Source organism: Poecilia mexicana, unplaced genomic scaffold, assembly GCF_051168715.1.
Source record: "Poecilia mexicana isolate PSO_F unplaced genomic scaffold, ASM5116871v1 scaffold_3, whole genome shotgun sequence".
NCBI classification, from domain to species: domain Eukaryota; kingdom Metazoa; phylum Chordata; class Actinopteri; order Cyprinodontiformes; family Poeciliidae; genus Poecilia; species Poecilia mexicana.
The window spans coordinates 18,324,587-18,350,362 of record NW_028263372.1 but is presented as its reverse complement, the minus strand read 5'-3'; the positions used below and the strand labels follow the sequence as shown (position 1 = coordinate 18,350,362).

Here is a 25,776-nt window from a genome sequence, read left to right as displayed (position 1 = left end):
TGACCTGACTGCTGTCCAGAAGGCCATCACTGACATCCTCAAGCAAGAGGGTGAGAAACGGAAAGAAATTTCTGAACGAATCGGCTGTTTGCAGAGTGTTATATCAAGGCACCTCAGTGGGAAGTCAGTAGGAAGGAAAAAGTGTGGCAGAAAACGCTACACAACGAGAAGAGGTGACCGGACCCTGAGGAAGATTGTGGAGAAGGGCCGATTCCAGACCTTGGGGGAAGCAGTGGACTGAGTCTGGAGTAGAAACATCCAGAGTCACTGTGCACAGGCATGTGCAGGAAATGGGCTACAGGTGCCGCATTCCCCAGGTCAAAGGTCAAGCCACTTTTGAACCAGAAACAGCGGCAGAAGCGCCTGACCTGGGCTACAGAGAAGCAGCACTTTGGACCACTGTTGTTCAGTGGTCCAAAGTACTTTTTTCGGATGAAAGCAAACTTTGCATGTCATTCGGAAATCAAAGTGCCAGACTCTGGAGGAAGACTGGGGAGAAGGAAATTTCTTTCCGTTTCTCACCCTCTTGCTTGAGGATGTCAGTGATGGCCTTCTGGACAGCAGTCAGGTCAGCAGTCTGACCCATGATTGCGGTTTTGAGTAATGAACCAGGTTGGGAGTTTTTAAAGGCCTCAGGAGTTTTCAGGTGTTTAGAGTTACTTTGTTGATTCAGATGATTATTTTTATTGCTCGTTCAGAGAACCTTTTCATAATATTCTAATTTTTTGAGACAGGGATTTTGGGTTTTCATGAGCTGTTTGCCAAAATCATCAAAATTAAAACAATAAAAGACCTGAAATATTTCAGTTGGTGTGCAATGAATCTAAAATATATGACAATTTAATTTTTATCATGACATTATGGAAAATAATGAACTTTATCACAATATTCTAATTTTATGACCAGCACCTGTAAGTATACAGTATATTTAATAGTGTAAATATTAGCAATTTGACCAAATATATAAACTGTACACACTGTAACTACAATGCAGTGACAGGTTTTATTTAGCATGGTATATAAGCTAACTTAGAAATTGACATGTGGAACTTGTAGTTAATTCTTATATTTTTAAATACTGAATGAACTGGTAGCCTGTCCAGGGTAAAGTTATCTCACTGTTAGATATCCTTCAAAAACATTTAAATTATTACATAAGATATCTTTTTGTGCATTTTCAAATTACTGCAATGACATATTAGAAATACCCTTTACTGTCCCAAAAAGGGAAAATTCAGAACCTTCCAGTGCAAAATGCTCTGGACTATATAACTCACTGTTCCCCATATTACGTTCCCAAAACCCTGACCCACAACCTAAACTTTTATATTATGAGCCGGTTTGTATTCTTTGGGCATACAAACAAGAAGATAATAGTAAAAACAAGAAAAAGAAAAAGGAAGAAAATCAGTAATATATTTTGGAATACTTTTGATCATGCCCCTTGTATGGGGGAAACCTCTTTGTAGTTAATTTATAATTAAGGACTCTTATTGTGAAATTAACCGGAAATTGTGGGAAATACCTCCAGCTAACTTTAATCCTAACATAGGATGTTTGGTAGGCAAAGAATAGTGAGATAGATTGAAAGGTTTCGCCCGAGTTGTATTGTTAAATGCGTTTAGTTGCTATGCGATGGTTTTGTTTAAGGTTTAAGAAAGAAAAGAGTATTTTCTCCGACAGTAGCTGGTGCTTCTCTGGCATATATGTGGCTGCAGCGCTAGCTAGTGTCAAGATATTAGCTTTACTTTGATATGAGCTAACGCCGACGTCGGGTCAGAAACCAGGATCTCCGTGGGACCTTCCGTACAAAACTGCGAGTTTACAATCCGAGGGGCTCCAAAACGCTCAGTACGTGCCGTGATTTACCAGAAAAAACAATGACGGTGGCCCTGGCTAAAGGAGACAGTTAGCAGGAGCAGTGTGGTGTATGGTGTTCTCGCAGCCCCCTGCCACGGCGCCTCGTTGCAGTCCACGTAGAGTCCCATCTGGTGTTTCACAGGCCACGTCCCCGCGGGCGTAGTTCACAGAGAAGATGCCGAGTGTGCGGAAGGGGACGGAGAGTAAATACGCGTAGAAATGTGAAAAGCCTTCATCGTTTGTGACTGTGTGTGTGCGCGCGTGTGTGTATATGGGTTTGTAGCGTTTGTTTCCGACGGCATGTCACGTACACAGATGTGTTTTACATCGGGATAACACACTCCGAGCTGCGGTAGCGACCTGTAGTGACGTTAGGCTTTTCAGAGTGCATGTGTTTGAAATGATTGGGTTTGGTGCAAACCGACGAGGAGGCCGCATGCCGTCCTTCATCCTCGTCTTCCTGATGGTCATCATCGGCGTGCTGGCTTTCAACTACTGGACGGTGTCCAGCAAGCACGGACATCTGCTGGACGAACTGGCGGAGATACAGACGCAGGTGAAGCGCTCGGACGCGGCGCGGAGCCGCCTGGAGAAGCGCAACTCGGAGCTGATCGTGCAGGTGGACACGCACAAGAAACAGATCGACCAGAAGGATGGAGACTACAGCGTGCTGGAGGGCAAGCTCCAGGCCAGAGAGGGGGCCATCAAGAAGTGTTCAGATGAGAAGGTAAACTTGGATTGTGGCTTTGTTTGATCCACTCTGACTGTCGTGACACGTGTACCAGAGATCTCGCCAAAGAACTGTCCACAGAGAGAGTGAAGATGCAGTTTGATTAATAGTAAAAGGATGAATAAATATTTATGCCAGAGGTAATCGCAGTGGTAAATCTATTTCAGGAAAAGCCAGGGAACCAGACCACAGTAAAATAGTGTTGGTTTATGGAAATGTTGTGTGTTACTCAGAACAAAAGGCTGTCATTGTGGTTTTTTTTTATTTTTTATTAAATGCTTCTAAAAGCGACACAGAATCCTAATTATATTCTGAAAGTAAATCTTAGGTCATGACCTGTGATTATATACTTGTAGAACATAGTTTACAGAAACAGGTACACATGCACAGCAGTATCTCTTTGACCTCCTGGATCACAGAGATGCTGTGTCCACACTTGGAGGTGAGAGTAGAGGAAACATCGTGAAAGGATAACCTTCAAAGCCGAGAGGGGAATCACACACGTTCAGCCTGTCCTGTTCTCTACGGCTGACTTCACGCTTCTCCTGTAACTCCTTTCGGCTGACGTTCGGATTCTGCCGCACGCAGCAGCAACACCAATTTGCAGCTTCATAATATCTCCGTGATGTTGCTTAGAAAAAAGTCTGTACAAACTTGCCCTTGATTAGGATCTCACTCAGTCTCACTGTTGCACCGCCTTATCCGCCGTCTCCCGAGATCTGCTTCACCCGATGTTTTTCCTATATAATCACCACGTTGCACGCTTAAATGCTTGGCGTCCTCAAGCCCAGCATTTATGAAAGTATCTCATGGAGTCTCTCTCTGTGTGGAAAGGATTGTGGAAGCCATAAGTGAATTATATCACTCCATATTAGTTTTTGCTTCCTGACTGTGTTGGCATAATGCCATCCACAAAGTGTTCAGGAAAATATGAATTGTTGCTCTTTTGTTAGTCAACCACACATCATCCATGGTTCGCAAGTTGGACACTTTAATTTCACAGATGGAGGTGAAAGTTGTCTTCAACCGGTAAACCGGGATACTTTGCTGATTTCTATCAGAAAGCCACAGAGTTGCTCAGATCATGTACAGTATGTTCATTGTGTGGTTTGAGGATGTTGTCAAACCACTATTTATCTGACTGTAATATTCTGTGCCACTTTACAGTCTGTATGGAAAGTTAGAGCTGGTCGTTTTTGCTGCTAACTAAATGTGAGCATCTGAAGACACAAGAACCAGATGGTTTAGGCGGAAACACCTTTCAGACTAGACTAAAGTCAATATTTGCGTTTAAGTTGTCCTTGGCTACTGCAAATAGCAGATCTTCCCAGCTTCTTTAATGAGGCTGCTATGCGCACAGCCCTGGTGACCAGAGAAGTATAATTTCTAACAAATGGAAACTATCCACAAATTTAAGAGATCTGTTTTGTTTTCTGATCATTTTTCTATCCCGTACGCTGTTTTAAACCAAACTACATATGTTTCCCTACATTTTAAAAACTCGTCTAGAAACCCAATTGGTACTGTAAGAAATTTACGTTAAAGGAGATGCGCTTCAAATAATCTCATTACATGGAGAGGAGACGGAGCTCCAGGTCACAGCAGTGTTTCTGTAATTAAGCTGGAAGTTTGCATTGACTAACGTTCCACTTTTTCCTATGTAAACATCCCACCTTTGTTTTCACAGAAGTTGATAAAGCGAGAGGCCTGCAGTTACAGTAATCAAGTGACGTATTTATTGAAAGTTATTGTTCAGCTGGTTCCCTTTTTCTAATTAAGTTCTTTATTACGTGCCTCTTAAAAGTAATTTAATGTCTAGTTTATGCTTGTAAATCTGGTAAGTCATTAAATAAGACTAAACAGTTAGTGTCCAGGTTTTTGGAATAATGTATTTCCTCTCAAAGAACCAAGTGCGGCTCATGTTCAGTACAAGACATTCAAGACAAACCTGCTCGTCTTGCTTTCACCTGTTTAACCTGTTGAGTCCTGAGGGTTTCTGCCTCGTAAGCTTTTTGTTTGGACAAGTTCTTGCTGTCAAAATGTAACACCTTCCCTAATTCCTGGATATACTTTTTTATTTCTTTTCCTTTTGCCACAGGTGAAGTTGCAAACCGACGTCACGTCCCAAATGGCCGAGGTACAGAGACTTAGAGGTAAGACCAGACCAGCAGAGGGCGCTGTCGAGCTGACGCTGATGTTTGTTGCAGGTCTAATTAGAAATTTACCCCTTTCCAACTTGATTGTGTTTGCATGGTGGTGTCGCTGCAAACAGAGCAGCTGACGGAGCTGAAGCAAGAGTTCATGAAGCAAGAAGAGCAGCTGAGAGAAGTGAAGAAAAATAGCACTAGTCTGGAGAGAAAGCTGGAGTATGAGAGGTATTTGATTCACTTCATATTATCTGCTTCGGTGACTACCTGTTTTTGTGTCTTTTTTTAATGCAACTTAAATAAATTGCAGGAAACAGCTTGCCTCTTTTTGAAAAAAAGAAGTTTTTAATCATATTATGCTTCAAAAGCATGCCGAACAGCTTTAGTATCATGATACTTAGATGTAATGGCTCCTCGTGTCAAAGGTTGGTATGTAATGGGCTAAATTAGTAACAGTTTAGCTAATATAGCAGTGAAAACCTCTGTACTGTGTGAAACAAATTTAATTCCATGAAAATTGTATTTGCAATCCCAGTCACATTGTTTGCATTCAGTGTAGCAATATAAATATGAGCTTCTCCTTTTTCCCCTCGTTTTTATTTGGATAATTCACCTAGACAATGTTAACCTGGCCTTGTTTTGTTTTTGTATGAAATCAGTTTCATAGCATGCTGAAATTATCCAGAATGACGTGGATATAATGTAGAAGTGTGTGTGTGTGTGTGTGTGTGTGTGTGTGTGTGTGTGTGTGTGTGTGTGTGTGTGTGTGTGTGTGTGTGTGCGTTTGTTTGTAATACCTTGTGGGGACGATTTTCCTGACATATGCTACGTTGTGGGGACCAGTCGCTCCTCGTGGGGACCTGAGCCTGGTCCCCACGAGGGGAAACCCTGTTTTTGGGTCAGAGTTAGGGTTAGGGTTAGGAAAAGGGTAAAGGTAAGGTTTAGGCTGTAGAAATGAATGGGAGTCAATGGAAAGTCCCTACAAAGATAGCAAAACAAACGTGTGTGTGTGTGTGTTTTCCAGTTTGCAGTGTGGGCGTCAGATTGCACAGCTCAAGGGCGAGTATGAAGAAGCAAATAAAGCCCTGGAGAAAGAAGTGTCAAGGCTGAGACTGGTTAGTTTTAGTAAACCTTGATTAACAACATTTCAGCTATTCTGGTAATCCTGCTTTTCTATGTTGTCGTAAAAAGTCTGGAATTTGAATTAAGTATTTTCCATTTTTGGGGTGTATCTTTCCTTTCTTCCCCGTTTTTGTCTTTCCTTCTTTTCTTTTTTGCTTTCTTTCTTTTTTTCTTGTGTTCTGTATTCTCTTCCACTCTTGAGTCCTTCCTTGTTTTTCCTTTTTTAGTTCTTTCCCTCATTCTTACTTTTCTCGTGTCCTACCTCCTTTCCATTATTGTCTTTCTTTCCTATCTTGCTTTTGTACTTTCCTTTTCCTGCCTTGCTCTTCTTTTCTTTAAATGCCATACCTCCTTTCTTGTTCCCTTCCTTTCTCACTTTCATTGCGTCTTTACTTTATTTTCTTACTAATTTATGCCCATTATTTCCTGCCTTCCTCTCAGTCTCTGTTCATGCCAGTCCCATATATAAAACCTGAACCTCTGTATTTAATGGTGAACCTTTTGTTTAATGTTTTTAAATGAGCATTAAGTTTGTAGAACCCTGAAAACTGGAATATGTAAAAGAATTGAAACCTTAAAGTTTTATATAGGAAGGTCCTGACTCCATGTAGCATTCTTAATTTACTCAGCAACGTAGTATTTATTTATTGCTCTTGTTTTTTTTTGTTTGTTTTTTTTATTGCTAGAACATTTCCAAATAATTTGAATACTTAGTTTCCTCGTATTTCTACTCAGCTCAAACTTTCCATTTGGTGCCCTTCCGTGTTTCCCTCAGGCTTACACTTGTTCCCGTCTCTTGTTTATCTCTCTGTAATCTAGTCTGTGGTCGGTGGCCAGGGCAATGTGGGGGCAGGAAAGCATGCAGGGGAAGCAGGAGGTGTGGATGCGACTGGAGAGCGCCACACTGTGGCCACTCACCAACATGACAGGCACTCAGAGATAAAAGGTAAGTTAAGCATCCCATTATACATCTAATCATCTATAGTCTTGTTACAGGCAAAAATCTAAAATCTTTTCCAGGTACTTAGATTGCTGTGCACCTGTTGCATATACTGATTGGTTAAAAATAATTAAATACGTTTTTATTTTTTATTTTCTTTTATTTCATCTCATTCCTTTGTTGCAGAAGAAATGGGCAAACCCGGCAGCGATGCTGGCATGCCTGGAATTGAAGACAGCGAGGTGGGAAAAATGGATGAAGTTCAGTTTGGTAAGCATTAATTCTGAACATTGGAGACAAATTTATGTTTTGCAAATCAAACACTCTAACTGTTTATATTATGACGGTGCCATATTGTTGGACCAACTCATTAGGAGTCTATTGATTGCACAGTAAAGCTAAACAGTTATCAATACATTTAAAGTTTCTTTTTTTTTTATCTCATAAAATTTACTGCCCTGTTCAAATTGTTATGAGAATAACAAACATAAAAGTGGGTGAAACCACTTTATTGGGTTAAATGTTGTACCATAAACACTTTATCTTTTTTTTTTTTTTAATTTAAAGCCTTGAAGAAGCCCGCCATCACTCAGAAGCAGAACGAGGCGCCTGATGTCGGAGCGGCAGCTGGTGCTGGTCCCGGCCTGGAAGCAGCCGACGGTCCCGGAGGTCAAGGCATGCTGCTGGACCAGCCCAGGCTCCAGCAGGACCGGCTAGAGGGCCGAGCAGGGGGGCTCGCACCTCCGGTCATCATCAAACAGGGAGACAAGCCAATAGTGTTTGAAGAAGATAACAAGGCAGGGATCAAGGCAGACGAGCTGGGAGAACAGCAAAGACAAAACCCAGGTACCGTCTGAGTCTGCAGCGCGTGAATCTTTAAAAAAAAAAAAAAAGAAAAAAGAAAAAAAAACAAGTATTTAAAGAATTCACGTGATATAAAATTGTGCTTTTGTGAAAAAATAAAATTCTCGAAATGCAACTCTTGGTGATGACTTGTGAAGGAGTTATGATTAGTTTTGTTTTCCCTCCGACCTTCAAGCTGACGGCAAACATTTGAAGATGATTCCTCTGCCTCACGATAACGCCCAGGTGCCCAAGCCCATCCAGCTGCAACGCGCTAAAGACCAAGTCCCTGCAGAGCAGCTGCACCACCGCCAAAGTGAGTTTCATTTTGCGAATATTAAAAAATGGCGGCGGGGGAGGTGGTTTGGGATGTGTTCTGTCTTAAAGGGCACATAATCATGGCATTAGGGATTCTTGCGACTTGTCTTTGTCCTCACTCACTCCAGATCAGGATCCAATTTTCCGTGGTGCCATTTGTGTGATTTTTGCCACTTGCTCAGCGGATATCTGAGTCATTTTAGGAACATGAGTTGGAGTAGAATCAGGGAGTTGAGAGAGCCCTGAATTACAGAAAAGAGGAGACAAATAACACACATCCGGCTGCCAGATTATCTTTTTCAGGTGCCTGGCTTCTGCTTTACTCTGCTGCCTTTGATTCTTTCTCCTCCTCCTCCTCGTCCTCCTCCTCCTTTTTAAATTGATTTCTCCTTTATCTCCCTTGTGCCTCTGCCAGCGATCTTTTCAGTCTTGTAAAGGAAACCAAAGTCTGTAGCACCTAGGTGCTTTTTCTCTTAAAAAAAAAAAAAAAAGGTGTGAAGGCAATCTGAAAAAGCTGGACCTCATTATTTATTTACTTAGCTTTGGACATGCCTAAAACTTGAGCTGCTCTAGTCAGCAGCTCAAATAAATAAAATTATTTATTTTATTATTTAAATAAATAATAAAAAATTATTTATTTTTTTTTTACAAATAAAAGTCTAATTTCTTTCAGATCCTTGAAACAATACTTTCAGGGATCTGCTGTGAAGTCATCACATGCTGCATCCATGGCAGCCAAAAGGGGTCATCTGTGTATGTGGCTGGTGATCACATACTTTCCATCTCCATGCTGAGAATAATTACCAAATGGGGTTAAGGAATGAGGAGTAGAGTGAGGAACTCCATCGGCATCATTACCTGATGATGATAGAGCGATGGAAACTGGCATAATGTCCTCGGCCCCTCCTTCCGTTTTGCCTCCTTACTTCTCCGCCACAGCCTCACTCCTCCTCCTCCTCCTCCTCTTCTTCCCTCTGGTCGTTGGCCCCGTCCAAACCCTCCACCTTCTGTTGTCAGAAATGTAACATTGTGTTGTGCTCTGGCAATATACACCATATACTTGGAACGGTTCATGATATCTAGCTTTCAGAAAACTGGTTGATCATTGGTGGATGTAATAGTTCATACATTTGCCGACTTTGGAGAAAGTCGGGATTCACCAGGGAGCAATGTAAAAAAAAAAAAAAAAAAAATCAGGAAAGATTTAGAAAAACAAAGTCTCAGAAATATGCTTGACATATTATGGCAACTTGTTCAAGCATATTGCATCTAAAGAGTCGTGATAAACTTATGCTTATATGTTGTGTAGGTTGAGACTATTCAGTATAGTACATTTTAATCAACACAAGTGTAGGAAAAATCTAAGAATTGTACATTATCAATTACATGAATGTACAAAAGCTTTGCAGAAGTGATTCATTTTATTATTATTTTTATGTGCACAAGTGATTCACTGATTTGAAGATTGAATAAGTAGTTTTAAGAATTTCAATTCTAACCTGAGAAATGAACCGAAGCGACGAAGAGAAACGGTGAAGTGTTTCTCTGGGTTGGTGTGATTGAGTGGACTGCACAGATGTTTCAGTTACCGCTCAGTTCTTTTTTTCTTTTTTTTTTTTTCTTCTTTTTCATGGTTTTGCTGCTTCAGTCCATCTACGGCCTTCCTCCTCAGAAATACCCGTCTCCCAAAATTAAAACCTATCTCCATGTATTAACCTCATCCTCTGTGTACCATCACTCACTCCTCCAAGCATTGGTTATTACTTGGTTTCTCCCCGTCCCCACACACCTATTGCCTCCCACCACGACTGCTGCTGCTTCCCTTCTTTCCTGACGAGGCCCTTCTCTGCCTCCTGCAGGCCGGTTCTTTGATGAGAATGAGTCCCCAGTAGATCCGCAGCACGGCTCTAAGCTGGCGGACTACAATGGGGACGACGGGAACGTTGGTGAGTATGAGGCCGACAAGCAGGCCGAGCTGGCCTACAATGAGGAAGAGGATGGTGATGGTGGGGAGGAAGACGTTCAAGGTGAGCCAGGCCTGAGCCCCCGGAACTGTGGACTGTGTGTCCAGTGTGTATCCACCATTCCTCCCTTGTTTCCTCCCTCCACCCCACCTTCTGCTGCAGCCCCGCTGCACTGGTCCAGAGTAGCTCACAGTACCCCGAGTCTGGTCGTTGGATCAAAAATAAATGTAAATGTTCATTAAAAATAATTAAAAAAATCATATTCTTATATACAGGGAAATTTTGACCCTTGAACTTGCGGTTCTGTGAGAGTTATTCAGTTGCCATCTAGTATTTTCCATCGTGCCTGTGCTTTTTAGCTAAACCACCTGTCTGTGCCCACCAAACATCTGACCTACATCTAAACCAGTAGATATATATATAGCTCACTGTGTTACTGAATGTTTCTGTGTTCTCCTTGTAACATTGAAGTGCATGCCTCCGTTTGTTTTCTTTGTGATTGCTTCCTAACACTGTTTCCTTCCATTGCCTCCTTCGCTATAGAAAAGTGTTTTAAATAATTGATCTGTGCGCACAAAAAACATCCTGACATGCCACTTGAACATAGTTTTGTCATGTGTATTGTTGTTCTTATGAATAACAGATTATTTTGTGCATGATTAATGTATACATTTGTTAAAAAAAGATATATATATATATATTTATGAAAGGTCTTTTTTATTTTATTTGTCATCTGGAAATTGGGGACTTAAAGTTCCTAATCAGTCTGGAAAAGTTTGGAATTTGATTCAAGAATTAGGAAAAGAAAATGTAAATATGATATTAGACTTTATTCTCCATTTCATAGTTTTTTTTATCCTTTTTTCTTCCATTTTTATGCCTTCTTTCCTTCTTCATTTTGTCTTATCTTGTGTGTTTTTTTTTTTAATTAAGTTCAGTTAAAATAAAAATACATATTGATCTCATAGGACAATTTCTCCCTTCCTTATCTCCCTTCTCCCTTATCTTTCTTTTTTCTTATTCTTTATCTACCTTCTTCATGCTTTTTCTACTATATCTTCTTCCTTCCTTTCTTGCTCTTTTTTTTTTTCAGGTTTTATGTTGAAAGTCTGCCCTATAGAAATATCGACCATAGATTTCTAGTGCATATCAACATTAAACATTTCCTTTCACTTGGTAATTAATCTCTAATGTCGGTTTGACCTTTTCTTTTCCAGATGATGACGATCGGGACATTCAGGACAGAGAAAGAGCTGTGGATTATGGGAAACGACATCAAAACAACGACATTCTTTGAAAAGAAACTCACTCAGCTATAACTTATTAAAAAAAAAACTTCCTTAAAGACCTTCCTCTGCAATTGAGGTTTCTCCTGATAAATTAGTTGCAGCATCACCTTGTCTAAGCACTTACAGTGGACTTCTTTAGTGTCATGGACTATTTTGACACATTAAATTAATTCTGAATAATATTAATAGAAATTAAACACGGCATTCTCCTGAGCTGCTATATAATTGCTAATGTTTTTTTTGTTTTTTTTTTAATTTATGACAGTAGGGATGATGTGCTGTGATCACTGCATTTTGGTCCTGGATAACTTCTTCAGTTTATCATAAACTGGTCTGGGAGAGTTCAATACTTTGAATCAAATATTTTTTTTCTTTAGCTACTTTCTCTTTGCTTTTGCTTGATATATATAAAAAAAACTGCTTCCTGGGATATTCATCAAACAAACTAATCTGGGCTCTTTAAGATGGAATGCCTACAATGAAGATTTTTTTTTTTTCTTTTACTGGAGTGGGAGATTCAGTTGCCAAGGACTTTACCGCCTATTAAAACCTCTTTGTTTTTGTGACAGAGACCCAGAAGTGCTCCTCCATTCTGTTTTTAAATGCCACTGCATGTGAAACAAAGTGTTCAGTCGTCAAAACTAAGCAACACACTTGCTGCTTAAGCAATACTTAGGATGGTGTTAGGAGCAGACGTGGCACATGCTTCCACCGATGAGGTCTCTTGAATTTTGATGTAGTTGAACTGTTAACATTTGTACCAAGGAAATAATTCCTCACCTTCGGGGAAATCTGTAAAACCAGAAATCAGTTGTTTGTGCAACCTGGACAAAAGATTTCTCACTGAAAGGCGCATTGAATGTAATTTAATTTTATTAAAGGTGATGCTTCATGTCTTTCGTCACTTGTTGCGCTTGCAGGTTGGCAGTAGGAGTGATGGCTCGTCATCACTAATGAGATGGGTTTAGTTGACACGGCTTCTAATGTAAACAACCTCTGAAATATTGTATTGTTTATCAGAAATATTCATCATTGCCTTGCTTGATGGAATTAACGAATACTAAATTTTGTTAAATCATTTTTCTGTAAGTGCTTTATTTTGGAAGCTGTTTTGAGAAAGGGTCAGTTACTGTATATAAGTGTGGAAACTTCAGGAACTAACACAAAAAATATCTAATTACATACTGTAATTTTGTTTGCTTTTGCCATTAAGTTTAAATGTGACATTTACATTTTCAAGAGTCTGTGTTTACTTTTCCTTGTTTTCAAAGGCATCTCTTACATTATAATTAGCATGAGTATTTTACAGACTGATCAGTTTTAGCCATGAAAAAATAATTTTCTTCTGCATTCATTGACGGGTAATAAAGCTGAACAATAAACTTCCCAAAAAAACATATTAAATCAAGTTTAATAACCTTGATTAAAGTTCTAAATACAGAATTAAAACATTTGATGAAGTACAACAACTTCATATTATGCAGTGTTCCTATACAGTTATATGAAAATTACAGTTCTGGATTTGTGTGGTAAACATTTGTGCTAACTGAGCTTGTTTCTTTGTTTATGTTAATGATTGAAACTGTAAGGTCTGAAATACATTGCTTCAACAATTACCTTTTTTTCTATTTTTTACATCTGCCTGTGATGCATTTACTGCATCATCAGACTCCCAATGACTCAGACTTGTTTCCTATTTACCTTGGATATACACTGCACTTACCAGAACATTGCTGTGCAACAAAAGCGAATAACTGCTTAGTGTTGGGGTTAAAATTTGCAGTGCTAAAGTAAATACTATTAATTACCATTATGCCATGCAGTGGGTGTACACAAGAAAAACCCTTAAACATGGTAATTGTACTAAAATGTATTTGCATTCCTACATTTTAAAATGTAGTCATCTTATTAAATGTCTTGGGTATGTTCTAATTTTCAGTCTATTAGCTGCTAATAATGATCTAACTACTAGTTAGGGAATTGAAATGTACCATCTCCTTGTTTTACACTTGGTTTCAGTTGTAAAACAGATTTCAGGGCTTGGGAAATAGTTTATAAAAGTTTGTAAAGTTAAATGATTTTGGGTCCAAATTCAAACAAAAACTAAGATAACCAATTTGTGTTTACTCAGCCTAAGTTAGTGTAAGCTAAACTTCAAGTTACTGAAGAAGTTAACCTTTGTATTCCAATTAATTTAAATGTAACTTGCTGAAACTTGAGATAAGTAATTTTACTACATGTAGGATTGCTACGTTTATTTACCAAATACTGTTTCTGGTCATTTTTCAGTCAATTTCAGCGAATCTCTTGTTTTTATATTTGTACTTGGATATAAAACATAAGCCCAATTGAAAATTACAGAATTTCTGGTCTGGAAAATTGTGTCAACGCTGTTTATTATATGAAGTAAAATGATTGTTTAAGAGAACAAACTGTGGGGGTGGGGGGAGACAATGTTTCTTGTGTGTGCAGCAGTACACATATTTCCCCCCTCCCAATGAAAACACAGCCGAGGGGGAGACGACTCCGTGCAAAACTGTATTGTATGTTGTTCTTATATTGCCAGGTTGAAAATCGCTGTTGGGTTTTAATTCTACAATGATGAGATAAGTTTAGTTTTATCGCCAGCATATTTAAGCGCACATCGAAACCTCTCAGTCTGTGATTCTACAGCTGCAGTGCTTGCTGCGGATTGCCTGGTGTTTTTCAGAGGTAAGTCAGGGGGTGTGTCTGTGTCCCATACGGGTATCTGGCTCGGAGAGACCGAGCAGAGGCGGGAAATGGCGCCTGGTAGCACAGCAGTGTGTCATTTCGAAGACGATCCTTGAACAGCAAAAATACAACAGTGGGGGGAAAAGAACAAGCAGTGCCTGTGTTGTGATGTTTAATCTGCCTTGAGTCGTTATTGTCACGTTCAGCGGGTCACACTACAGTAAGTCGCCAATTTTAACTGTTCGTGCATCCTTTATGCTCTTGGGTTTGTGTTTATGTAATCGAAGCTACTGAGGGAAGATTTATGCTCCTCTCCATGCCTGTGCACATCTGTTAGCCTGAAGCAGTTCTGCGGGAAGGCTTCGTAGCGTGAAGCTAAGAATGGCTAATTCGCGGCCTACCGTCGACATGACCATTTCCTCACATTTTATTCAAATTCAGGCTTTATTCAATTTGATACGAAGTCCTTCAGTAAATGCGTATTTCCTATATATCCAGACATACAGCAAATGTCGTTGTTATTAGTTTAAAAAAATATTTTTTTAACAAACTGTTGCCTGGCTGTGTATTTAGCCAGCTAGTGAAGCTAACGTTCAGGTTGGCATTCCAGAGCAGCGCTTTACGATGGCGGTCTATAACAGCATTTTTAAAGTACTGTACCATATCAGAAATATTTTTAAATAAATCTGTATATTTGATAAGGTGAATTACCCTCCAAATGGTTCCACTGAAAAGAGACTAGATCAGATTTAGCGGCGTTATTGTGCTGTCCGCTTTGATTAACGATGTCAAATATTCACTGCTAGATGCACATCGGCAACCTAAACAATGTTGGTTTAATTTATAAGCCTTATTATTTTTTGACTTCATGTCATTCAGGTTATGATGCCGCACTGGCTGTAAGATGGTCTGTTTAGGTTTTGGCATGTTCAAATGCTAATGCTCTTCAGGTCCAGTTTAACTTAGACTGTCCGTGACAACAACAGTTACTTTTTAGCACGGCTACTTGTACCTAAACTCAGCAGCTAAAGAAAGCAACTTATACACACCCGTAACACAGGAGAGCTTTTATTTCTTTCTTCTTTTTTTTTTAATGGGATTTATTTGCTGCAACTTGCGTAACCATTTGTCAGACAGTGGTTTTGAATAATTACGTAGGCTTTGGCTAAATGTCATTGACTGAGTTACTTTCGATTCTGAGCCAAGCTTCTCCTTTTAGTCTCGATATTTATTTCTGTCGTCCGGACAGGTTTGTGGAAGGGCCTCACTTGTTTCTTCGCTTTGACCAAAGCTAACTAATGCTAGCCTCCTCACAGTTGCATGGATGTTCCTATTTCCCGCTCACTTACTCTCAGCCAGCAGTGTGCATGATCCGTGGCTGATTGCCTGGAAAGGTGGATGTTATGTATTGCCGCTTCAGGGTTGCCCTCTTCCCTGTCAGATCATGCAGTGTTTAGGTATCACAGATTTTCTCCATTCAATTTTTAATGCAGCTGCGTTGTAAAATGTTAGAGATGTGCTGCATAATTTAAAGAAGCGAACATCAAGACTAAAGGACTATCATAAAAAAATGATTGGCTTTGGGGGGGAAACCACCCACTTGGGTAAAATGTTTGAATGAACACCAGTTTGAGTTATTTGTCATATTTGACTGAGAGATGCGACTGCGCAGCCAAAAAGTCTGAAAGCCATTTATGTGTCTGTAAGTAAAAACAACTGTAATTTTGCCCTGATTTAAGAATGGACAACAAAAGATTCAGGCAGCTGAAGGGCAAATATAAGATTGGTTACATTCTTATATTTGAAAAGCATCTTGGATTGGCAGAATTATATGTAGGTAAAAAATAGGGAATTAAATTAACACATTTGAATATGGTTCTTTCTGTGAGATAAAATAAAGACATAATGAATTTCAAAACAAGAAAACTACATCCCTATGCACGGAATTACGGCAGCGATCAAACGCAGAGATCTTTTATAATTTTTACCTCAAATTACGTTAAAAAAAAAAAGGTTTATTTCAACCATGCCTGCTTTCTTAAAACATATTATTCTGAAATGTTTGTTTACAATGCTGGATAATTGAATTTTAAAATAATTTAAGGTTATGTGGGATAAAATGTGTATTCAAAACTATTACAGGTTGTAATGCTGGAGATTGAGGCTGTGATATGAAATGACAAGAAACGTGTAAGCAATCTGTTGTGTTTGATTTGTGGCAACTATGGGATCCTTAGATTAGCAGCACATAGTAAAATATTGATATAGTTGTAAAAATTGTTGGAATTTCAATGTTTCCCCCAGAAAACTCGCTAAGCCTGGTGGTTGGGCGCTGAGGCCGTCATTCATCCAGCAGCCAGTCGTGCTTTTGAGTTAAATGTGTAAAGTTGACAGGAAATTTGAAAATTATCACTTGATAATTATGTGTTATTGAACACCAGCTATATAGTCTTAAGAAATGCAAACATTTTGAAAAGACTTGAATAAATAAGCAATGGTGAGCCTGGTGGGGGCCACAAGTAAAGCCTGGTGGCCCGCCAGGCTTATAATACACTGGGTGAAACCCTGAATTTAATGCACGGATATATCACAGCATCTTAAGCATATGTTCTATAATAGTCTGTAATTTCTAAACAACTTTACTTAAACCGACTTCAGTTTCACTCCCTTCAGTTGAGCTTATTTCTCTGAACAGTTGCAACATTCTTGCTTATCCTTCCTTTCTTCCCCCTGCTTTCCTGCAAGTTAAATGCTACTCTGTACTTTCTAAAAGTTGTCCCTTTTTTTCCCCCCCCTTTTCTTTTCTCTTCTTTTTTTTTTTTTTTTCTGTGCGTCGAATTGAACATCTCTTATTCCCTACTCACGGTTACGCTGTTGTGCAAATGTAAACCAGATGTGGCGAAGGACATTTACAGTGCGCAGCGTGTTCAGCTCGTACCGAGAAGGCGCTGTTGCATCTGGAGTGGTTCCTGACTGGTTGCGGATATGTCTGGACACATTTCGTTTTGTTACATAAGGAAAAAGAGGGCTTCGTGTGATTAATGGTTAATGTGTTGCTCTCCAGTACATAACGCTGAGCTGCTCAGTCTCAAAGAATGAGTGTGAAATCTCCGCAGACGTCTTGGTTTATGTCGCCCCATGAATCTTAACGTTTAGTCGATGGCTTGTGGTCACATTAATCTTTATTTTGTTGCTGTGACTGGAGCTTTGATCTTACACCCCATGTCATCGTTCCTAGGTAGTGTTTATAAAACTTGTTTATTATATGATCTGGAGAAATGCTCCTTTCCTGACTGCACAATGGAAGTAAAGCCAGCTGCGATTCTCTGATGTAAGTGAAATGGGATCTTGAATGCATCCAGATGTCGGCAGAAACGGAACCAATATTGCTCAGTTACGCACAGGCGCATCTTTGAGACCTACAGTTATTTAAAAAAAAAAAAAAAAAGGAAAAGAAAAAATATGTTCTTTGCAATTTTCCTGTATTTGCTTATTCCTAAACGTCTTCTGTTCTCCTTGCAACAGCTTTACATGTGACTGCTAAAACAATGAGGCTGAGAATGCGTAAGGCGTCTCAGCACCAAAAGCCCGCTCTGACCAGCCGCACGTCCCGAACCAAGAGGAGACATTCAGAGGTAGAAGAAGACCCTCCCGCCAGCGGAGGAAGGGGAATACTATCCACCATCAAGAAGTTCATCCGAGGAAATGCTGTCAAGGTACCTCTCCTACCACCGCACCCGTCACTAAGGCACGGCCATTGGCGTAGAGGTGGTGCTCCTGGTTGGTGTTTATCTCAACAGTTTTGAAAACTGCCAGGAAGTACCCGGTTAAAGTTGGATTGACTGCGTCGTCCCCACCTCAAACGCAGCGTTTCTGGCTACGGAGTGTCGTGTTTCCTAAGAAATGTCTGCTGGAATGCAGCAGCTTGTCCGAGAACTCGGGTTCTGGTCTAATTTTAGCTTTTAGCTCACAATGTTGGCGTGCAGGGACAGGAGCTTGTTGCGAATGGAAAAGTCAACTCAGCTAAAAGGCTTTTCTATAGAAGGTCTCAGATTTTTTTATTTTCTTATTATTAATTTTTTTCCCCCTAGTTTTAAATAATTATTTCCTCAGTACATTTTCTTTCCTGGTGTTAACACAAAGCGTATAACAGTGATTTAAATCTGAAAATAATACAACATTTTTGTCAAGAATTGCGGTTAATCTAGACCAGTGCCCTTTTGAAGTTTGAAGCATAGTCTGCTTTGGGTGTCGTCGTTAAAGAACGGACTTTTTAGATTCTACACGGCGATTTAAAGGTTACTCAGTCATTCTGAAACTTGCAGAGCGGTGGCAGGAAAGGTGCCATTACAGGTGGTTTTTCTTTTATGTGGCTCAAATTTGAAGTCTGTGTCAAAACCCTGCAGTTGGTGAATTGCTTAAGTGTGGATGTGCTTCAATTTTTAATTTGTCTTTTTCTAGTCTTTACAGCTGTTTCTTTTTGTCAGTTGCAACAGGAAAGCCCAGCAAAGAAGACGCGCCTCCACTGCGACGTGGACAACAACCTCATAACCTCCACTCCCACAAACGCCAACTCCCCCCGGAGGAGTGCAAGCAGAGTAAGCAAGAAAGGCACCATCAATGGCCGTAAGTCACCGATGATTATCCAAAGAGATCAAATATATCAGCTGAATTCTTCTTTTTTTTTTTTTTTTTTTTTTTTAACATCTCTTGAGCCTTGTGTTTCTTCCCTGCAGAAGCGACCAATCATGACAGGAATAAGGAGAAGCCCAACGGCAGCCTGGAGGACACGACTGCGGCTGAGATGACCTCCAGTCCTCCCAGGACCACTCTGCTTGGGACGATCTTCAGCCCTGTTTTTAACTTCTTCTCACCAGCTAAAAGTAATTTCTAATATCAGTAAAATCTATTTGTTTGTTTTCTTTAAAGAAAAATGTAATTTATTTTTGCTTAAAACCTTGGTGTCATTTTTAAAGTCGAGTTATTCTACGTTTTTATACATGGTGTTATCTTTAAAAAAAAAAAAAAGTTAAATTTTTCCTTTTTTATAGTAAGTTATCATAGTGAAGTTCTAGTTTTGTGTCTGATCTGTTACCAATAAGCATGTTTGTTTTTCCCAGCATCCTTGGGCTCAGACTCCCCTGACCAGGCCCTGGAGGCTGAGGAGATAGTGAAGCAGCTGGACATGGAGCAGGTGGTGGAGACGCCCACCAGCACAGCCACGTCCACTCAGGACCTGTGCCCCGGTAACAACTTCTACTCCAGCGTATCGCACCTGCCGCCTCTACGGCCTCCACACATCCTTGAGGCGACTCCTACGGCAGAGGAAGAAGAGCTCGATGCCGACGTTGACCTCCCGCCTCTGACGGGTACCACGTCACAGACGACCGAGCAGAAAATTAAGCTGCTTAACTTTTTTTAAAATTTTTTTATGTGTTCCTGTTGTGCTTCAAGCTCCAGGTTCTCATATGAATGTGACGTATGTGGATGTTCCTCCTGCTACCGTGCCACCAGAGGCGTCCTACGAGGAAGACTGGGAAGTGTTTGATCCGTAAGTAACACAAATTAGTGAGTGGAGTAAAAAGAAAATAATCCATGTCCAATGCCATCATTCTAGCAGAAATGCAAACTACTGGGAGCAAATAGGGAAAAGTTGACAACGGATTATTTGTAGCATGCTGTTTCTTGTATGTTAACTAAACAATCAAGAAAATGTCATATTTCTGGTAGGAGTGTTCCCAGTGTTTTGTGATTTGACTGATTATTTATTTGTTTTTGTTCTGTAGGTATTTCTTCATCAAGCACGTTCCTCCGCTGACAGAAGAGCAGCTGACCCGTAAACCAGCCTTGCCACTGAAGACGCGCAGCACGCCTGAGTTCTCTCTGGTCCTCGACTTGGTCCGTTAAAAATGTCCAAAACATATTTTGGTCTTAAACCTGGAGCTTTTGCTAGATGACAAAAAAAATTTACTTTTTTTTTTTTTTTATGTTCCTGAATAGGATGAAACGTTAGTTCACTGCAGCTTAAATGAACTAGAGGATGCAGCACTTACCTTCCCTGTTCTCTTTCAAGATGTCATTTACCAGGTTAGATTTTTTTTTTTTTCTATTCCCACATGTTGCCACTAGAGGGTGGCAAAGTCATCTCTAAAGCTGATCTGTCCTGTGCAGGTGTATGTGCGCCTCAGGCCGTTTTTTAGAGAGTTTCTGGAGCGCATGTCTCAAATATATGAGGTAAATTTCACTTAGATGCTCCTTTTAGTCATTTCTGTGTTTTGAACATTGAAACCAGCATGATCTTATCTTTTCTAGATAATCCTCTTCACGGCTTCTAAAAAGGTGTATGCAGACAAACTACTCAACATTTTGGATCCTAAAAAGCAGCTTGTGAGGTACGATGAGTTTTTTTAATTTTTTTTTATTAACTGGTTGTTGTACAGTATCCTTACATTTTCGTGTCGACTGCTATAAAACAAAGTTGGACTCACGAAGCAATAGTGTAAAGTACCTGAGTTGGCATGCGCTGCTGTTAGAGGTGTCATTGTTGTTGTTTTCATAAATTATTGATTTTTGCTGACGCTGTCACTGATTGTTTTTCCTTACTCCTCTGCTCCTTTCTGTTCTCCTCTCCCTCCCTATTGTAACTGTAGACACCGGTTATTTCGTGAGCATTGTGTCTGTGTCCAGGGAAACTATATCAAGGACCTCAACATCTTAGGCAGAGATCTGTCAAAGACCATCATCATTGACAATTCACCGCAAGCCTTTGCTTATCAGGTAAAAAAATAAAAATGCAGCAGAAAGTCTGACTCAGCCTGGTACGTATTTGTGAACAGAAAAAATGACCAATTCTCAGATTTTTTTTTTTCCTTAATTTTATGTTGACTTCTTGTAGGGATTCATAATAAAGTTGAATTTTCATCTTTAAATTTGATTTTTTTTTTCTTCTTCTTTTTCTGTGTTTGCCATGCAAATGTTTCGCAAATGTCTCATCACTTTTGAGGCAAAAATAATGATTCACAGCAGATCAATAAAGTTGTTGCCCTCTGAGCCACTAACTGAAAAAAGCCTAAATATTTGCCAGGATGAAAATATTTTTTGTGTAATGTCAAAAACAAAACAAAAAAAAAAAAACAGTTTCACAACATTTACAGTTTAGCAACCAGACAGTAAAGATCACTTAACAAAATCACAACACTCCACCATGTTCAAATGAATGCCACTGAGAGTAAATGTAATAAATTACATCATTTCAGTCTATTATCTGCACAAAAGGAATGAATGAATATTTGGTCACCAGAATTGAGGTAAGCTTGCATGGATCCTTCCTCACGAGTTGCCCTTTTGTCTGAACAGTTGTCCAATGGGATTCCAATAGAGAGCTGGTTCATGGATAAGAACGACAACGAGCTGCTAAAGCTGGTCCCGTTTCTGGAGAAGCTGGTTGAGATGGTAAGCTGGGCTACTCTTCACTTTGTTTGGATCAACATCTCAATAAATTGTTCACTTTTATAGTTATTCAAATAGAAAGTAACATTTTAGAGATGTATTTCACAACCGAAGAGGTGTTTAATTAAATTTGATGATTATGGTTTTCAGCTAATGAAATAAATGGGCAAAGTTCATTTTCTTTAAAATTGATGCCTAAGATTAGCTTAAAAATGGTTATTGGTGTAGCAAATGTTGGTCAACTGAGAAGTCTGTACACTACATGGTCTCAGTGTTTGGGCTCATTTTGCAGAAATTCGTATGAAAATTCTGTCGTCTCCGGTTTAGGAGTGGTTTAATTCGACTAATGCCACAATTACAGGCCATGGTCTGGACACATCTGTGCTTCAGTGAGCTCTGACTCCAGCTGCACTCGGCGCCTTCTAAATGTCCCCCAAACCTTTACATATGCTTTGCTTCACAATCCCCTAGAAACGTCAGACTAAAGCCCTTTGCATGTGGTCTGTTTTCTACCACACTTTATCCACCAACTCAACTTTCCATTAAAATTCCTGGTCAGCAGTCTTCCCATACATTTTTATTAAATGTTCTTCATATTGATCTTTCTGAAATTTGCAGATAAAATTATTTATTTTATTAACCAAGTCGTAAATAGCATTTGTTTCTTAAACTAACATTGCTGTACTCCAGGGTTGCGTTCACCAGGTTGGGTAGGCAACATAGTTGAATGCCTTCCATGTTAAAATTTATTAATAAGACTAAATATATTCTAATTTTGTCTCTTTTTTTTTTTTTTTTTTAACCTGTTTCCGTCCTTCCTGAACGTGTCAGAACGAAGACGTGCGACCACATGTTCGGGAGAGGTTCCGACTTCACGACCTTTTGCCTCCTGATTGAAACCAGCTTGCGGTGCGTCACAACGAAGCAGCAGGATAAGACTGAAATCAACATGCGTGTAAAAAAAAAAAAAGCCTCTCTTTGGAATACAAAATACAGCATTGCCATTACTTTAAAAAAAATTAGCCTTTTTTTTTGTTTTGTTTGTTTGGGGGGGAAAAGACTTTTTTTTTTTTTTTTTTTTTTTTTTTTTACCTAGGTGTAATTTTCTAACAGAAAATCCACAGAGGGAAATTACACACGTTATAAACATACCCATGTAGACTCCTCTTTTTATGCGACTCTCCAGCTGTGGAGCCAGAAATGAGCTCCACTCTAAACTCTGAAGTCCTGGTGCTGGTTTAGTAGATATGAACAGGTAAAGAGGAACTCTTCCCGGAGTCCCTGAACGCCACATCAGCCCTTCCTGGTGCTCAGCCTGTTGACTCTGACAAAATGACACTCTGCAGATCTTTTTTTTTTCTTTTTTTTTTTTTAATTCTCCCTTGTTCTTCAGCAGGCCTGATGGGTCAGTGAATCAATCCATGTATATTCACACTCACTGATCTGATGAGCGGGTCAGTGAATCAATCCATGTATATTCACACTCACTGATCTGATGAGCGGGCAAATTTCCAATCTGTAGCTTTTAAAAACAAATATGCATTCCTCTGTAGCTCTGTCGAGTTTATATTGTAGGTTCCTGTTTTTTTTTCCCGGTAAATCTTGGTCTTTCATTGTTTTCTTTTTCTTAAGATAGTATTTCCGAGATGTTTTGCTTATTTTGTAAGATGCATTTTTAGAAGAGGTCCTGTGAGTTTTAGTGGAAGCCTTTTTAGAAAAACAAAACAAAAAAAAAACATCATGGGTGCATATTCATAACAGTTCACTTATGACTTAAACTTTAAATTAGTCTGGGAAGTTAAAGCTTCGCTCTCATTCGAAGTCATGATAAATTGTTGTGATCGCCTTACCGTAGGCATGTTGCTCCTTAATTATCGGGACTAATCTTAGCTGTAAATTGTGAAAATTAGCGGGCATTCATTTTCAGACGGTCTCTACATGCTTTATCAGTAGTAACTTTTACTTTGTCATCTAACTGTAATCAGTATTGTCTTTTCCTCTTAATCAAGTGTTCTGGCTAAAAATCCGTACTCTTTTCTTTAAGTTGTACTGTGTCATTTAAAGGCTCTATCGGTAGCATCATGACAAATGTAGCACATCTTTGCCAGTGTTAACGTCTGCTCACGGCTGACGCGTTTGCTAGATCTCAGATCGGCGGCACCCGGTTTATTTGAACCCCCCCCCCCCCCCCCAAACATTTTTTTCCAGTAAATTTAAAATGTTGTTCAAGAGTGGCAACATAAGAATGCTTTATTTCCTCTTTTAGCTCATTTCAGCCTGAACGTTTTGGCCAAACTAACACGTTGGTGTCGGTGACGACAGAAAACCAAACGGTCACAGTCGACTGCTGAAAAGTTTGCGCTCATCGTTCGATTTTTTTTTTTTTTCTTGTTTTGTTTGTGTTCAGATGAAATTATCGTGCATTTTGCGTTAAGTGAAATGTGAGTGTTTTTAGTTGCCTGTACAGTGCCATGCAATCTCTGTTCTCCCAAGCTTCTTCTATGGGCAATAATTGTGCAATTGTCCAAAAAAAAAAAAAAAAAAGTTAATAGCAAAAAGAGAGACAATCAAACCTTCTCGGTCTGCAGACATTGAAACACAGAGACGGTGGGTGCTGTTTGCGTTGTTTGACTTTGTCTCCATGTGTAAAATTTCCCAATCAAAACCTTAAAATCTTTCAGCGCAGAAGTTGTTTCCCATCTGCTTAGTTGGTTGCCTGAATTTGCCTTTTTTTTTTGTGGGGGGGAGGCGGTGAGGAGACGGTGATGTTTAATCAGAATGTTTTGAGTAAATATGTTCTGACTATGAATGTAAACTACACATGGGGTGAAGGCTTAAACATATTTCCAAATATTCTGTGTTGTGCTTTGGCTTCGTCACTGAAAAAAGAAAAAAAAAAAAGAAACTGGCAGCACATACATGTTTAAGAACTAAAAAAAAAATAAAATAAAAGTAAGGAAATTATTCAAATGCACTTGGAATGGAGACATTTCTCAATTTCACCAATCCTGACTGCCATCTTTATGCAAGCCTCACTTCCTGTGTGATGTTCCCCCAGCTCGCTTGTTTCCTCAGTTTGACGGTGTGCTATTTTTGTGTTGCTGCCTTTCTGAAGGATCAGAGAGGGAGGCATTGGAGACTTTTCATTCAGCTCATTTTTATGTGCATTAACAGTTTATTGTACACTGAGTGTTGTACAATACATGCAGCTTCTTGTATGAAAAAAAAATCCTTAAAATAAGGAAAATCTTTTGTATTTTTGATTCTTTTTTTAAAAAGGCATGACATATCTACTTTAAATGTATTAATGAAGATTTAACTTTACATCAGATGGGGTGTTTTTGTTTTGTTTTTTGGGGTTTGTTTTTTTTTTTCTTACGGATATCTGTGTTTTAGTTTAGGACTGTCAAAGAACGGTTAAACTTAGCATGTAGACAATACAGCTTGCTTTGTGGGAAAAGTCATGAAACAAATCGAAATCGTGACATTTTTCTGCAAAAGAGTGCTCCTGTTAATGATTTTATTTTATTTTTTACCAATATCCGTTAAGCCATTTTACTTGCAACAATTGCTGTTTGTGCTGACGATGTATTTAATGTTTTCAGACATCTTTGTTATCTGTCAGGCTGTATGCTATTGTAAAGTGTATATACAGTTACATTGAATTTCTGAAACAAAGTTTTAAAATGAAAAAAATGACTCGTTTCTTTGGTTTTTATTCCTGCTCACCATTTTAAAATGATATCTGCATTATGTTTACTCGCACATTCAGGTGATGAGCCCAACATACTCAGCCTAATTTAAAACCACTTATAGGAGTTGACCTCAGAATGAATTTTTTTTTTTCTCCCTGTGACTACTAAAATAATAGCCTCTGGTTTTTAATTGTACAAATTAATTGAATATTTAAAATAAACTTTTACACTTTGCTCTTCAGACAAGAAAGACGGATTATTAGTCAGGATAAGAATTATTCTTTAGATTAACTTGACATTGTATGCCGCTCACAACCTTACATTTGTTACTCCAATACAAACGGTTAATATATAAATTACGCCTTAATACAAAGTCTAGAATGTTTGTAGATTTGATATCCAGCTCAAGGTTGTCTTTGTGTCTTACATGTTTAATTGTATATCCCTAATTTGGAGCAGTTATACATAAAGTCAAACAATTTACAATTAAAATGATTTCATTGCAGTCAAGAATGGACAAAAAATTACAACCTTTCAATGTACAAACTTGGAGAAATGCCCCCAAACACTCGCGGATGTAAATGAAGTGAACAATGGTTCTAGACACTTAATTGGGCACTAAATGCAAACGTTTGCCACACTTATCAGATTCTTAGCATTTCTTTTTGCTTTGATTTTGAAAACCATGGAAACCATGTTTGTGTTGC

At 39.1% G+C, this 25,776-nt stretch overlaps 2 protein-coding genes across 6 annotated transcripts; both read left to right on the top strand.

Moving 5' to 3' along the window:
* The first annotated feature begins 1,506 nt into the window (after positions 1-1,506).
* Positions 1,507-12,829, top strand: golm2 (golgi membrane protein 2). 4 transcript variants are annotated; one of them, XM_015010674.2, is made up of 10 exons: positions 1,507-2,587; positions 4,689-4,743; positions 4,863-4,965; positions 5,762-5,852; positions 6,679-6,805; positions 6,989-7,069; positions 7,367-7,645; positions 7,839-7,958; positions 9,820-9,987; positions 11,142-12,829. In XM_015010674.2, exons 1-10 carry the CDS (start codon positions 2,261-2,263, stop codon positions 11,219-11,221), a joined length of 1,431 nt encoding a protein of 476 aa, XP_014866160.2. In that variant the 5' UTR covers positions 1,507-2,260; the 3' UTR covers positions 11,222-12,829. The 4 variants fall into 4 exon arrangements, with proteins under 4 accessions (XP_014866160.2, XP_014866159.2, XP_014866164.2 ...); XM_015010673.2 differs by having other exon boundaries at positions 1,508-2,587; positions 6,986-7,069; XM_015010678.2 differs by lacking the exon at positions 9,820-9,987 and having other exon boundaries at positions 1,509-2,587.
* Positions 12,830-13,825: 996 nt separating this feature from the next.
* ctdspl2b (CTD (carboxy-terminal domain, RNA polymerase II, polypeptide A) small phosphatase like 2b) lies at positions 13,826-24,326 on the top strand. Of its 2 annotated transcripts, none has more exons than XM_015010672.2 (13): positions 13,826-13,925; positions 17,451-17,641; positions 18,413-18,551; positions 18,662-18,808; positions 19,046-19,294; positions 19,380-19,476; positions 19,712-19,823; positions 19,926-20,012; positions 20,097-20,159; positions 20,238-20,317; positions 20,576-20,702; positions 21,282-21,377; positions 22,206-24,326. In XM_015010672.2, the coding sequence occupies exons 2-13, from the start codon at positions 17,474-17,476 to the stop codon at positions 22,269-22,271; spliced, it is 1,431 nt and encodes a 476-aa protein (XP_014866158.2). In that variant the 5' UTR covers positions 13,826-13,925; positions 17,451-17,473; the 3' UTR covers positions 22,272-24,326. The 2 variants fall into 2 exon arrangements, with proteins under 2 accessions (XP_014866158.2, XP_014866157.2); XM_015010671.2 differs by lacking the exon at positions 13,826-13,925 and adding an exon at positions 13,942-14,145.
* The last annotated feature ends 1,450 nt before the right edge of the window (positions 24,327-25,776 follow it).

Bases quoted from the DNA above. Each gene is read 5' to 3' on its own strand.
- golm2 (XM_015010673.2), top strand. From the start codon at position 2,261: ATGATTGGGTTTGGTGCAAACCGACGAGGAGGCCGCATGCCGTCCTTC. The intron at 7,070-7,366 runs GTAAGCATTAAT...TTTAATTTAAAG, and splicing joins AATGGATGAAGTTCAGTTTG to CCTTGAAGAAGCCCGCCATC. The intron at 7,959-9,819 runs GTGAGTTTCATT...TGCCTCCTGCAG, and splicing joins GCAGCTGCACCACCGCCAAA to GCCGGTTCTTTGATGAGAAT.
- ctdspl2b (XM_015010672.2), top strand. From the start codon at position 17,474: ATGAGGCTGAGAATGCGTAAGGCGTCTCAGCACCAAAAGCCCGCTCTG. The intron at 18,809-19,045 runs GTAATTTCTAAT...TGTTTTTCCCAG, and splicing joins CTTCTTCTCACCAGCTAAAA to CATCCTTGGGCTCAGACTCC. The intron at 19,295-19,379 runs GTACCACGTCAC...TTGTGCTTCAAG, and splicing joins TGACCTCCCGCCTCTGACGG to CTCCAGGTTCTCATATGAAT.